Below are 14,682 nucleotides of genomic sequence, written 5' to 3' on the forward strand. Positions count from 1 at the left end.
TGGACAGAGAAAACTTAGTAAACAGTTTTTTTGGTGCAAACAGTTATGTAGAAGTTTATAACATATCGATTTTAGAAGAAAGGTATAATAAGACAAAACTGTTAGTAGTTAAGATTGTATGAATAGGAAAAAAAAAAAAGAAATAGTAAAAAAAAAAGAGAGAGAATGGGGTATGGGTTTTTTTTTAAATGAGAGATATTTAGAGAATGCAATTGCTTACTTAAATTATAGGGTTGATTATAATTTTAAAATAAGTAACATGTGGTATGAATGGCTTAATAAAAGATAATCATATACGACATACAGGTCCCTCCACATTCCTCCACGCTCAAGTAAAATTTTTTACCCATAAAGTACACTGGTTTTATTTTTTATTTTAGTTTATGGATAATAAATTTCATTATCATGGTTTGACTCCAAATCTTCCTTGGAGCAATTTTCAATTTTTCATGGTATGTCTCCAAATCTTCCTTAGAGCAGTCGTATTCATAAGAGTATGAAATGAACACAAGGCGCTTTGTTTGAAGAAAGAAATTGTGTGTGGTGTAAGAACAAAGGTTTAAGTCATTGATAACATATTATTAAATATATAGCTACAGAAATATTTAACCTTTCTTGAAAAAGCCACCAAAGTTTTAGTATTTAAAATTTTACATAATAAGTAATAAATAGATGATGTGAGAAGAAGCAATCTTCAAGACCGTCAAGCTCATTATGCCACTTTTTTGAAGTAAAAAGTCAAAAAAAAATTTATTATATATTACAAATACACCGTTGTGACATGTTTATTTTTCTCTAAGATTCGATTAATGTTTTATTCGAATGACTCAAATGTAGTTAATTTTTTCTTCATTTTGAGGAACCCAACCAATACCGTTTGAACAATATTGGTATCTGTATTCATTTTTATGGTTTTCCTGACTTGGTAATATAAAATTCACTGAAAACGAAGTTATATTCGCACTAAAGTATATTATTAGTATCGTAAGTTATAGCGAGTGACAGAATGGTAACAGTATTGTGACGAACCGATACCAATACCAGTCAGACAAAATCAGTACCAATATTTTTTTTTTTCGTTTTCGGTCGATGTACATGTGTCGATATCCTCTTGAGTGTATTTTTTGATTGCCATACCACGTACTGGTACCATACCGGACCGAACCGATATCGATCGAAAGCCCGTTGCGAAGCACGGATAATCCCACTAGTTAATAAAAAAGGATAAAATGGTCATTTCTTATAAATTTAACGTCGAATTCTAACATCAGTTATTGTTAGCGATCAAACAAGTCACAACTAAACTGTATGTTCTGACGCATTCCAAAACAACATGCCACAATAACAGTTTACAAACCAAATGCCGTTAAAGCACTTTTTACAAGCAAATATTAACACAAGTATCTTCATAAATGTCTTTTCCTATGAAGACTACTTGCAGCCCAAATTTACAAGTGCAAAGTTATCATACAAAGAAGAATACCTTACAAGTTACAACAGCCACTAATGGATTTCAAACTACTCACTAGAAGATGCATTTGTCTATTGCTACCAAAATATAGTACAACCTCGATTTTAAAAAGCGTGAGCGCTTAGGGTCCTGGAAGCAGAGCATTTAGAGTTTATGGTTCGACCATACCGACATAGGGATTCAACATGAACTAACAGCATCTTGATGGTAAAGGGGAGACCAAAAGTAGCTTTAACAACACTGCCACGTTTATTGACTCATGGATCGATTTGAGATTCGTAAAATGAATATGAGTCGTGCGCCAGAGTCTGCAACGTAAAGAGAATGTTTATGTTAAGAGTAAAATCCAATACTGACAACTCTAATTTTATTAATTTAGTTTAAGAAGGCTTGGTGGAAAGCCATATGATCAGTACCTGCTCCTGTGAGCGGAAATACATGAACGGTGTATAATGAAGGAAATTTGACACTCGTGACGTATAAATATCAGCATACCTGCGGTTTGGAGGATTAACAAGTGAATATTATCACAAGAAATGAAAAACCATTAACTTTAAGAACTTAAGTTGAGAGAAAAAAACTGAAATACATACTTCTCTATTTGTCGCATCAGGTGACTCTTGTCCCACAAACCTGCACGTGACAGATATCCCCACCTAACAGCAGATGATCCATCAGTTAGGTTATAAAGCTCACATAATAATGAATACAATATGTTGGCGGTTTTGACAATGGCTAACCTTTTACTGAAGTGTTCCCCGTCCTGTTCCAACATTGGTGCAATTTTTTCATCCAGCCGTTGCATTACAATAAGTAGCTTTTGCACACTCTCGGTGAGCTCTTTATCATCCATATGAGTAGCAGCCATGGTCTAGAAAATGAATGGTAAATTCTATAGAACCATAATAATCTGATAAAAAGAATTTAATCATTGATGACATAAGCCCATAAATAGTAGAATATTCCTTGTCTCGTGTAATTTAATGATGGTATCCATAAAAAAAATTGGGAATAAAATAACAAAATAATTACTTGAGCAGGACGACCCATGTTTCTCCTCTGCAGAGCCAGACGAAGTTGATTAAAGAGATCACCGACAACCTCCTTCTGCTTTATCAGTTCTACAAGCAAAGCCCGGTGCTCTCGACTATGAATTAGAGCATTATACTGCACCACCATAAACAAATTAGCAAACAATAAAACATATCTTTAGTGATTATTAATTCATATAGCTCACCTCTTCTTCCAACTCTCGACAAATTAATGCTGTCCGCCAACGAAGATGCACTTTAGAGACGCTTACATCTGTATAGATATGATCGCCAACATACAATATCTCATCTCCATGAATGCCTAAAGAATTTTCAACCATTTGAGCGCTTCCTCCAGAATACAAGCCCCCTAAAAAACACGAAATGAATAAAGTGATATATATTCTCTATAACTAACAAACTGATGCTGATTTGAATTTAAATCATTGCCAGTTAAAATAGAAAATACAGAAATACAGAACTTCCAGAACATATCTCAATATGATTGCTTTAAATGAATTAAACTACCGGTGATGGGAGTAGAAATTGATGGAATGACAAGGGACTATTTCGTAATTTACTCACCTGGACGAGCTTTGAAACATGGTCGCATCAGGCCTTCACTTGTAACAACTTCATATAAAGGATGTGACATTTGAAAGAATTCAGGCTTCCTAGCAGAGACAATAACCTACATTGAACAAACACGTCTCACAAAAAACATTTTGTACAGTTTTATGTCGAATAAACACTTAGAAAGTCAAAAACTGGATTGCAGGAGGTTTGACTAACCATTTCAAACAAATCTCGCCAGTTCATATCATTTGGAAGAAACCTATTAAAAGAATGCCGCATCATCTTGTCTGTATAGATGTAATCCGAGTTCGTAATAAGCAATAACTTTTTACCAGCCTGATGAAACGAAAACATAACACATTTAAGAACATATATTGTAAATTGGTTAAAAGCATTTCACCTTTGAAAATAGGGATCAACAGAAAATACCTCCTTTTGGTCCAGAAGCGCTAAAGGGAGCTCTGGATCAGGCTCTACAAACAGTTCTGGCTTCGACATGATCTCACTCTGCACATAACCATAACAAAGTTGATTTTGGGTCCCGTATCAACACATAAACTAATTATACATTTACCTTTAGTTGACCTTCCACGTGAGCCCTAAAGAGAGCCTTACCAACAGCCTGAAACAAAAGAAAAATTCATAGATTGGTAAAAGTTAACACAAATAAAGCTGAAATGTAAACACGTATCGTTTCTTGCCTTGTAAAGACCTTTGTAATCAAGTGCGCCGAGATCTGGTGAAATCATCCCTTCATCCAATCTGTCAACCATCTGAAATACAACCATGGATTACCAAAATACTACATTTTTATGTCTTCGCCACTTAGAAATACTGAAATTTATATACATATATATAAAGACTAGGATAAAGGGGACAGGCTACCTGCATATACGCCACTGCTTCTGAAACAGAGAATAATGTATTGAGAAACTCCCATCTACTTTCTTTTCTCAGGTCAACCAGTTCTCTCCCATAAATCTCACTTTCCATGCACACAAAATTAACAAGTAGAACAAATAAACTTAATCCATCTAACATAGACATAGAAAATACAATTATGACAACTGCATATGAAATATATTCTACATGATCGTAATAATCTTTTCAGCTGTATAATAAACTAGATAATAATAAGGTTTAAGGCCGCACCTGACAGCTCGGGTAGATAGCAGTTTTGTGCCATGCATAGCCCTTTTCACATAGCCAAATCGGTCAGCCTTAACCAAGTTGCCTTTCTCTTTATCTATGACAAGTCCTCTAATAACCTATTAGAACAACAGACCAAGAAAATTTATTAAAAAAAAGAAAAAGATAATTACTAGTATAGCTCAAAAATGTTTATCGGGAACTACCAATTCAGGGTCAAAAGCAAGTCCATCAACAGGAAAGCCGACTTTTTTTAGATTCTCCATACAGTAGTCATACGCTCGCCCTTCCCAAGCCTTCAAGCACATAAAATGAAATTACATATGGAACAAAATGCACTACTTGGTAATAAGACAGTTGACTTCTTTGATAATCATTTGAACATTAAAGCTACGTTAATATGGTCTCAATATAAATTACCAAATAAGAAAATTACCATGACGTTATAATGCATTAAAGTGTAATCCATGTCATATCCAATCGCACTAATTGACCGGAGATTCAACGTGCGGGTACAAAATATGCCACGCGGAGAATGCCTCGAGGTAGACGGATCCTGCAATAGTAACATAATATAACACTCATCAAGAAACAGTAAAAACCTTCTAAAGTATCCCAGAGTGCTCATATCACAACAAAGAGCAAAGGAAAACACGTCAAAAAAATAGAGCATCGAGTATGTTGTAGCAACACGTAGCATGCCACAAAGCCTTATTCAAACATTCAAGCATTGTGCAAGACTTCTTGTTACTTCAAATTGTCCATAATTATGATCACTGAGGATAACTAAGCACTTAAATAGTTAAACTTAGCATAAGAAAACATTTGAATATTAAAAATGTCACACGGCAGTCGGCACAAAACAACATAACAGAATAGACTTAAAAAATGGTGTTGAAATCATATTCAATACTTCAATTACACATAGTCACATACGCAAACAAGTAATAAAATCAGCAACAAAAACCTGTATCCCTAGGCCATTAAGCAATCCTTCGGCTTCTAATGCTTGAAGCTTAGCAACCTCCTCAATCGGACCTTTACGCGCAACATCTACCTCACCATTAATCTCTGCTTCAACAATCAACAAACCATAATTCAACCTTCTAACCACATAGTATACTCAAATCAAACACAAGTACTGTTTAGAAACAATAATAATATCTCTAAAGCAGCATCAAAGTTAAACCTAAATAAACATTGAATAACAAAATATGTAAAAACTGATAGCTACCGTATTTGAGGTTCAGGTCGCCTTTGGTGCTCTGACCGAGATAATCGAAGCCGCAGTCGTGAGAATTAGTGTTGACGGAGAACATATCGTCACCGGTGGTGGTGGTGACGGCGTTAGCGACGGAATTGGCGTCAACGGTGCATTGACAGAAATGTTGTTGTTGACGTCTTCTTTTGGAGAAGGTAACGGTAGAAGTGAAGGTGTTGGAAGAGACGGAAACGGTGACCGGAAGAGGAGGAGTTCTGACGACGGCGTAGGTGAATGTGATTCCGGCCATCGTCACCGGCGGTTGGTGGTAGCGATGGTTTACGATTAGGGAGTACGGTTTGTTATTGTGGATTTTGGATCGGATAAGCAGGTCAACAGTCAACTTGCAGATCAGATGGATTGGATCTGTACGGATGGAATAGAAGTTGGGCCCATGTTTAGGCCCATATGAACATTTGGGCTTCTTTTTTGGAAATATAATTATAACTTCAAAGAATATTACTATTACTATATACTAGATTAGAACCCCGTGTATTACACGGGTTGAATAAATGTAATTTCATATATTAAATAATAAAAAGTTATATCTTTATTAACACCGTATATCATACGGGTTAAATAAATATAATTTTATATATCAAATAATAAAAATTAGTTATATCTTTAAAAACCATGTATATTGCACAGATTAAATAGATGTAATTTTGTATACTAAATACGAAAAACATCGTATCTTTAAAAAACCTGTGTATATTCGAGTTGAATAAATCTACCAAATCATAAAAATATTACATCTTTAAAAACCGCGTATGTTACACGTGTTGAATAGATCTAAAAAGAGTTATATCTTTAAAAACCATGTGTATTACACATATTAAATAAATGTAATTTTGTATATTAAATACTAAAAACGTCGTATCTTTAAAAAACTCGTGTATAGTCGGGTTGAAAAATCTACCAAGTAATAAAAAGATTGTATCCTTAAAAACCTCATGTATTACACGTGTTAAATAAATCTAATTTTACATAGCAAATGATAAAAAGTTATATCTTTAAAAACTTTGTGTATTACACGTGTTATATAAATGTAATTTTGTATAGTAAATAATAAAAAAATATATTTTTAAAAACCTCGCGTTTTACACGAGTTGAATAAATATAATTTTGTATACCAATTAATAAAAAAAAGTTATGTTTTTAATAAATTAGGATAACATTTAATATTAATTTATTATTTATATATTTAATATAAGATAAGTTGGAAAGAGAGGTAGATTAAATAAATGTAATTTTGTATACTAAATACTAAAAACGTCGTATCTTTAAAAAAACCGTGTATAATCGGGTTTAATAAATCTACCAAATCATAAAAATATTAAATCCTTAAAAACCCCGTATGTTACATGTGTTGAGTAGATCTAAAAAAAGTTATATCTATAAAAACCATGTGTATTACACATATTAAATAAATGTAATTTCGTATATTAAATACTAAAAACGTCGTATCTTTAAAAAACCCGTGTATAGTCGGGTTGAAAAATCTACCAAGTAATAAAAAAATTGTATCCTTAAAAACCCCGTGTATTACACGTGTTAAATAAATCTAATTTTACATAGCAAATGATAAAAAGTTATATCTTTAAAAACTTTGTGTATTACACGTGTTATATAAATGTAATTTTGTATAGTAAATAATAAAAAATATATTTTTAAAAACCCCGCGTTTTACACGAGTTGAATAAATATAATTTTGTATACCAATTAATAAAAAAAGTTATGTTTTTAATAAATTAGGATAACATTTAATATTAATTTATTATTTATATATTTAATATAAGATAAGTTGGAAAGAGAGGTAGATTAAATAAATGTAATTTTGTATACTAAATACTAAAAACGTCGTATCTTTAAAAAAACCGTGTATAATCGGGTTTAATAAATCTACCAAATCATAAAAATATTACATCCTTAAAAACCCCATATGTTACATGTGTTGAGTAGATCTAAAAAAAGTTATATCTATAAAAACCATGTGTATTACACATATTAAATAAATGTAATTTTGTATATTAAATACTAAAAACGTCGTATCTTTAAAAAACCCGTGTATAGTCGGGTTGAAAAATCTAACAAGTAATAAAAAAATTGTATTCTTAAAAACCCCGTGTATTACACGTGTTGAATAAATCTAATTTTACATAACAAATGATAAAAAAATTATATCTTTAAAAACTTCGTGTATTACACGTGTTATATAAATGTAACTTTGTATAGTAAATAATAAAAAAAAAGTTATATTTTTAAAAACCCCGCGTTTTACACGAGTTGAATAAATATAATTTTGTATACCAATTAATAAAAAAAGTTATATTTTTAAAAAATTAGGATAACATTTAATATTAACTTATTATTTATATATCTAATATAAGATAAGTAGGAAAGAGAGGTATTTGTTTTAAAAAATATTAAATTAACAATTTAGATTTGAGGATAATATTTTATTAAAGTATGATAAGATTTAATATTAATTTATTATTTATTTATTTAGTTAATATAAGATAAATATAGATTTGAGGATAGGTTCTATGAATGACACGTGTCCAAAACTTGGTTTCTTTTATTATAATAGATAGATAGATTACTATATATTAATAAAGAAAATGAAATAAATAGTGATTTTAATATTATAATAATATATAGTTTTTTAAATACTTTTATTATTTTAATATTATAATAATAATTATTTTCTTTATCTTTTAACTTTAATCTTCTTTTTCATATAAGGGGTTGGGATAAGCTTGGTGTCAACCGGTATCGAACCAGTATTGGTATCAAAAATACCAGGACGGTCCTGTTCAGTATGAGTACATAAAGGTAAAATCCGACATTAATACAGAAAACGTCAGCCGAATTGATATTGGAAATCTTTTGGTTCGGGAAATTCAGTGCTGATACCCTGTACCATTTGCTCATCCCTGATCACGGTTACCGTACGAACAATTATATATAATAATAATACATATTTATTTTGACCTTTTTTTGATGATGTGCCAGCTGATGTGACATTGATTTGGTGATTCGAAAGCTGATATAGTAAACTGGGTTAGTCTTGGATTAATTTGGTAGTGATATCGAAAAATAAGTTAAAAGTTGGGAGTGGTTTTATACAAATCGAAAGTCAAAATGTTATCGGCCCATTGATAAATGTTATGGTTATTTAAATCCAATATCATTTTTTAAAAATCAAATTATTTATTTTCTTTAACAAACAAGTGGAAGTAGTGTTCCTTAAATTTGAATAATTTATTGACAAATGCAAAGAAAAAGAAATATCAAGGGACTCAACTACGTATTTAATATTAATATTCGTCACATCATAATGGTCCATATCTCCACCTACGTGTATATTTTAAAACTCAGATTTGCAAATTTGAATTCTGTGGATATACTTATCCCGTATTAAATTGAAAGAACTTATATTAAACAATAATATTTTTCAGTTACAACTACAAGAACAATAGAACTTCTAAACACCGACATTCTGTGTATAAGATGATATATAAAACCGTATAAATAAGTAACATATCCTAATCTCATATTCAACATACTACTTCATTCGAAACTCACTACACTATAGTCTATACGCTATGGAGAAATATGAAAGAATCATGGAAATTGGACGTGGGTCGTATGGGGTTGTGTGGAAAGCCATGAATAAGCAGACCGGAGAGGTTGTTGCGATCAAGAAACTCCTCGAAGAATATCACACAGCGGAAGAATGCATGAACTTGATAGAAGTCAAATCACTCATCAAGATGGCCAATCATCCGAATATCGTAAAACTTAAGGAGGTCATACGAGAAAACAACACACTATTCTTGATATTTGAATGCATGGAATGCGATCTCTACAAGCTTATGGTTGCAAGAATGAAGTCGTTCTCAGAAACCGAAATAAGAAACTTGTGCTTCCAAATCTTTCAAGGTCTTGCACACATGCACAAGAAAGGCTACTTTCACCGTGACCTCAAACCTGGGAACCTTCTTGTATCCAAGAATACGGTAAAGATCGGCGATCTTGGTATGGCCCGCGAGACGAATGGTAAACCGCCATACACTCAAAATGTTACAACGTTATGGTATCGTGCTCCGGAGGTGTTTCTACGTTCGTCATTTTACAATTCTTCGGTTGATATGTGGGCTGCTGGTGCAATCATGGCTGAGTTATTTACCAACCAACCATTGTTTCAAGGTTCTTCTGAAGCAGATGTAATGCATAAAATCTGTAGAGCGTTAGGCACCCCAACTGAAAGTACGTGGTTCTCGGGACTTGATCTTGCTGAAAACATAAGCTATCAGTTTCCTGATTTTCCTGGTGTGCGGTTTACTGAACTATTGCCGAATGCAAGCTCTGATGCGGTTAATCTTATTGCATCACTTCTTTCATGGTGTCCTTGTGAAAGGCCCACAGCCATTCAAGCTCTTCAGCATCCTTTCTTTCACGGCTGTTACCGCGTGCCTCCAACCGTCCGCCTTGAAGACACATGTTGTAACATTCTTAATTCCGTACCACTCGTGTTCCGAATCGCAAGGCAACGAGAGCTGTTGAAGGGGACAAGAAGCTTAAGAAGTTGTGCGAGTGGGTCAGAAAGAGTGGATCCATGTGAAGACCCGATTTGCAAGCTCCGGTTAAATCCATTTGTATTTTTGAAGTAAAAGAAGTATGAAGCTAGAATACAATCAAAATACCATGAACTTATGTGAAATTGAGGTTAACTTTGTTTAGGGTTTTTGTTTTTATTGGATATTTGGATTTGATCTGGTTAATCAATATTAAAGATGTTCAGTTGACATTAAGCTTTAGGATCAAATTTCTTGTATGCTTAGGGTGTGTTTTGTTATAAAAATTGATTGCACGTAAATGTAATGTTTTGGCAATTTTAATTTGTTTTCAGGTACGTGAAAATTTCTATGTGTTTATTTACGACTATAATTATAGTTCTAATTATGCCCATCAATGTTTACTAAAAAAACTCGAACTCTCAATCTTTTAGAGAAGGATATCGTGTTACACGCCTTAATACCAACTAGCTAGAACCCCTTTAGCGTGTATGTCTCTTTAGGCACATAAGGGAATCAAACAAATTAGAGAGAGATAGTGAGAGAGAGAGAGAGGAAGTATATCGCTTTACACGCCTTGTACGTTTAAGCCACTACTCGACCTACAACCATCAAGTTTAGTATGCTATCTTGATATGTTGATAGACTAGCCTAAGATCCCGCGAGCTTCGCGGGTGGCTTAACACAAACATATAATATTAACTGACATCGAAGCCCATGTAGATCATCATTTTTGTTCTATGCCTTTCCAAACTTAGGCTTCACGTCTTAACGGCGATTAATCACATAAATGACCATCTTAACGACTCTATATTGAGTTTCTTCCTTCATACCAGTACCCTTGATTATAACTTTTCTGCTGCTGGAATTAGAGGTAGATAATGATCATCTGATGAAAATATAATAGCCAACACGAATTTCTTCCCCTCTTAACTCATCTCTAATGCTAATTTAAAGAACAATTTAAGTACAACTTAAATAAATATATAAAGCCATTTTAAAGGAACTAAAACCTTCATTTGTAACTACTAACCCGGCCTGCCCGTTTCTACAAAAAAGTGTTTGTGAGTTAACACAACCTGGCCCGTTTCACCTTGAACCTGTTTTGACCCGTTACCTAATTAGCTAAAACAACCCATCTTGTCGCCTCTTAAAATTTTGCAACAAAAACTTGAATGATTGGTGATCTTGTAAGAAAACATAATTAATTCAATTTAAGCAACTTTTAGGCCTTATACTTCCCAAAAAAATAGCAACATAGACTGAAAAAAACATACTTTCAACCATTTAAGTGATTTCACAAAATCCTATGCTCTTCAATTCTTTATGACATCAATTAGGGACGGCAAAAAAACCCGAGTCCGGCTGGTATACTCGAAATATTTGGGACAGGTATGCCCTAAGCCTGACGGGTATGGGATTAGTTTTTTAAAAAAAATGTGGGTATGGGATTAGGTGATACCTGACCCGATTACCCGAAATCGCATACCCGTTTACCTGAACCATATCCCCGATTTATATACCCGAGAATATTTTATTTTCTATTTTTATTTTCTCTTAGTCGTTGTTTATTGGTACTTTATTTTAATAGTTTCTATCATATTTTAATACCCCAACATCATGCAACTCTAGTTTATGCCATTTTCTATGTTTTATCCTCACTAATTTTGTTAGCATTAGTTAAGTCTGGCATTTTAGTACCCCTGATCACATATATTTGTGTCTGCAAAATTTGAGAAAACAACTCAGCACCTTTTTTATAACTTGAATGGCCATTTGTTATTGGGTACACACTAATAAGACCTTAAATTAATGATGAAACATCTATGACAAACTCATGTTATTGTTTACAGACCCACTTAAACATAGTTGAGTTAGCATTAAAAAAAATAACGAATCAGGTTTAGAACTACGTCTTACGCAGAGACAGTTGCGCCCGTTTAAGCATCAACACCTGGGAGAACTTTGCCTTTCAATAACTCCAAACTCGCATCCGCCACTCCAACTTTCTCTACTGTGGCCACAGAATCACCACCTCCAATGATTGTAGTCACTCCCTTTCCACTGAGTTCAGCTAGCTTCTTTGCAGTTGCCTGCCATTCGCAATCAAATGTATGGTTTCATCATTTGTAATTTTACATGTGATTGACAGATAGAAAGTTGAATGATATAGATGTTACACACCTCAGTTCCAACTGTGAATTTGTCAAACTCGAAACACTCCCATTGGTACGTTCCAAATGAACATTTTAAAAAATTCTTAACAAAACCTGGTTTAATAACTTTGCATCTACCATGGTAAGCGAAAAATTTGGTAAACATATAGCATATAGGAATATAACAATGGTCATACCATATTTTAAATAGTAAAAATGTGCTTGCTCTAACCCATATTATCAATATAAGAATTAGACATCAGAAATCACGAGCCACCGCAACATCATGTTTGGCTACAAGTGTAGGTGCATTCATATATCATGTTTTGACCTGGCACATAGAAAGTAGCATATGTCTCATATTGTAACTATATCTTTAAAGAAATTACCAAAATACCGCTAGTGTATTAAAATCATTTTGTCTATGGTGTAGTTATGTGTGTGTTTTAAAACGACATACCTCAAGAAGAAATGACTTCTCATGTAAGCATGCTTTGAACACTTTCCCATTTCTTGTTTTCCATATACTCGACATCGTTAAAGCATAGACTGCATGAATCAATCTTCTTCGAGCCGCTGAAAAATCCAAGTCGTTTATACTCATTTTTTTCACAAATTGTATTACTATTTTGGCCCAAGGGTATATTCAACAAACTTTTTTATGTGATGCCATACTCCTTCCGCAAACCTGCTGGTAATTAATAGATAACCCGCCGTTGCAAAAGACGCATTATACATTTTGCATATGTCCTCTGTTCGACAACATCCCCACTGTTGGAATCCTTCCCTCCACTGCTAAAATATAAACTAAATCAGTTAAAGGCATTAGAACAGGCTAATACGAATCGAAACACGAAAATAAATTACCAAAACAATGCCAAAATCAAGCAGACGTCTATATCTACTATTATTGAAGATTTAATGAAAAATGGTTACATGAAAACGATTAAAACCCGTGTGGTACACGGGGTTGTGTAACATGAAAAACTAAAATAGAAAGTTATAAAAACTAAATACATAACGTAATTGCAAATTCTTTATTTATAATTACATATCATATTTACTATCACAACTAAGAAATCTATAGATACAAATACAAATTACAAATCTCTAAAAACTTCTTTATATACAACATTTTGTGAAGTACGCCAATTCCAGATCCTATCTATATAAAGGTGAAGTTAAACAATGATCCCTAAAATCTTGGTTTTTTTTAAATTCAAACTGTTTACATATTTCCTGGAAATCAGTTAGTTTATCCCTATAGTTTGAATTTTTAAATAACCCATGTACGTACAATTTATAAATAACCCATGTACGTAGAATTTATATATCTTTACCATAATATGGTAAAATTGTGTTTACTGAATTTTGGTTTTAGAAAACATATAAATTTAGTGCCACGCATGACGTGATAAGAAAATCACAATTTTGTAGCTACTTGACTATTAAATATAGTAAAATATAACCTCGACACTACAGCCTCATTTACCACAGGATTCATAGAGCATGTTGAGTAAACCATTCTTCCACCACTTCTAAGCAATGTCAAACCTGTAATAAAAATAAGTTAATTGTTGTAACTTTATAATGGTGCGCCTGCAATAGGTGTGACAACAAAAGAACCCATCATTAAAACTTATTTGAGAGGTATAGTTTTTCAAAGCATGACTGTAGAACGTTAAGGAAAATGGAACAACGTTGGACAGTTGCAATCAAATTAAACAATGGTTAACCATTAGTGAAATTCATGAGAGAAAAATTATTGAAAGTTAGCACAAAATGGCACTCACCTTCATCTATTTTGAACCTAAATGACACCTCATCATACCCTTTCTTCAAAAATGTAGTTCCATCTTGGAGTTTCGCGATCAATTTAACTAAACAAAACAAAGAAAGCATCCATACGTTAATTAGTTTTTTGTAAAATACAATAATACCAAAAATCCATACCCTCTTTAAAACAAACGGTCAGATGTGTATACTACCTCTCTTAAAATAGATCCTAACCCTCGATAGCCGATAACTCTAGGATGTCTGGGTCCACTAATGCCGCGTTTGGATACACAGGATGTCTGGGTCCGCTAATGCCGCGTTTGGGTCCGCTAATGCCGCTAACCCGCGTTTTGATCCCAACACACACCTAATGGTTAACAATTAGTGAAACTCATGAGAGAGTTTTTTTGATGAATAAGAAGATTGCATCGTTATACATCAACATCGTTTGTTACAACCTACAAAACAGAATTATTACGTATTACATAAACTAAATGTACTAAAGATCAATCATCAGAGAGAAAACATAACCATTCCACATAAACATAATTTTTTGTCGCTTTCCCCATTTAAATAAAGGGTATAATCGTCATTTTGTACCATAAGATATTTTAATTAAAGGAAGAAAACGACAAAAAGGGTGAAGTTAACAGAAAATTCTAACCCGGTTTGACAATGGGAT

At 33.0% G+C, this 14,682-nt stretch overlaps 3 protein-coding genes across 10 annotated transcripts; 1 reads left to right on the forward strand and 2 right to left on the reverse strand.

Annotated features, from left to right (window-relative positions):
- Positions 1-1,334: 1,334 nt before the first annotated feature.
- LOC110941226 (5'-nucleotidase domain-containing protein 4) lies at positions 1,335-5,811 on the reverse strand. Of its 4 annotated transcripts, none has more exons than XR_004892900.1 (17): positions 5,462-5,810; positions 5,195-5,298; positions 4,664-4,783; positions 4,434-4,523; positions 4,231-4,346; positions 3,964-4,063; positions 3,780-3,851; positions 3,653-3,700; positions 3,508-3,585; positions 3,295-3,414; positions 3,088-3,193; positions 2,709-2,872; positions 2,504-2,638; positions 2,212-2,381; positions 2,065-2,127; positions 1,888-1,966; positions 1,335-1,779 (listed from the first exon to the last, which is right to left on the reverse strand). XR_004892900.1 is itself a non-coding variant. In XM_022182851.2 (17 exons), the coding sequence occupies exons 1-17, from the start codon at positions 5,736-5,738 to the stop codon at positions 1,729-1,731; spliced, it is 1,857 nt and encodes a 618-aa protein (XP_022038543.1). In that variant the 5' UTR covers positions 5,739-5,810; the 3' UTR covers positions 1,335-1,728. The 4 variants fall into 4 exon arrangements, 3 of the variants coding, with proteins under 3 accessions (XP_022038543.1, XP_022038544.1, XP_022038545.1); XM_022182851.2 differs by having other exon boundaries at positions 2,212-2,342; positions 5,195-5,301; XM_022182852.2 differs by having other exon boundaries at positions 2,212-2,342; positions 5,462-5,809.
- Positions 5,812-9,096: 3,285 nt separating this feature from the next.
- On the forward strand, positions 9,097-10,164 carry LOC110943566 (cyclin-dependent kinase F-4). The gene has a single exon (XM_022185308.1). It carries the CDS (start codon positions 9,097-9,099, stop codon positions 10,162-10,164), a length of 1,068 nt encoding a protein of 355 aa, XP_022041000.1.
- Positions 10,165-11,877: 1,713 nt separating this feature from the next.
- LOC110939130 lies at positions 11,878-14,177 on the reverse strand. 5 transcript variants are annotated; one of them, XR_004892902.1, is made up of 5 exons: positions 14,018-14,129; positions 13,717-13,778; positions 12,685-13,016; positions 12,253-12,555; positions 11,878-12,161 (listed from the first exon to the last, which is right to left on the reverse strand). XR_004892902.1 is itself a non-coding variant. In XM_035990182.1 (5 exons), exons 1-4 carry the CDS (start codon positions 14,124-14,126, stop codon positions 12,704-12,706), a joined length of 408 nt encoding a protein of 135 aa, XP_035846075.1. In that variant the 5' UTR covers positions 14,127-14,177; the 3' UTR covers positions 11,878-12,161; positions 12,685-12,703. The 5 variants fall into 5 exon arrangements, 1 of the variants encoding a protein (XP_035846075.1); XR_004892901.1 differs by having other exon boundaries at positions 13,694-13,778; XR_002591994.2 differs by having other exon boundaries at positions 12,422-12,555; positions 13,694-13,778; positions 14,018-14,128.
- Between the last annotated feature and the right edge of the window lie 505 nt (positions 14,178-14,682).

This window comes from Helianthus annuus, chromosome 5, assembly GCF_002127325.2.
Source record: "Helianthus annuus cultivar XRQ/B chromosome 5, HanXRQr2.0-SUNRISE, whole genome shotgun sequence".
NCBI lineage: Eukaryota > Viridiplantae > Streptophyta > Magnoliopsida > Asterales > Asteraceae > Helianthus > Helianthus annuus.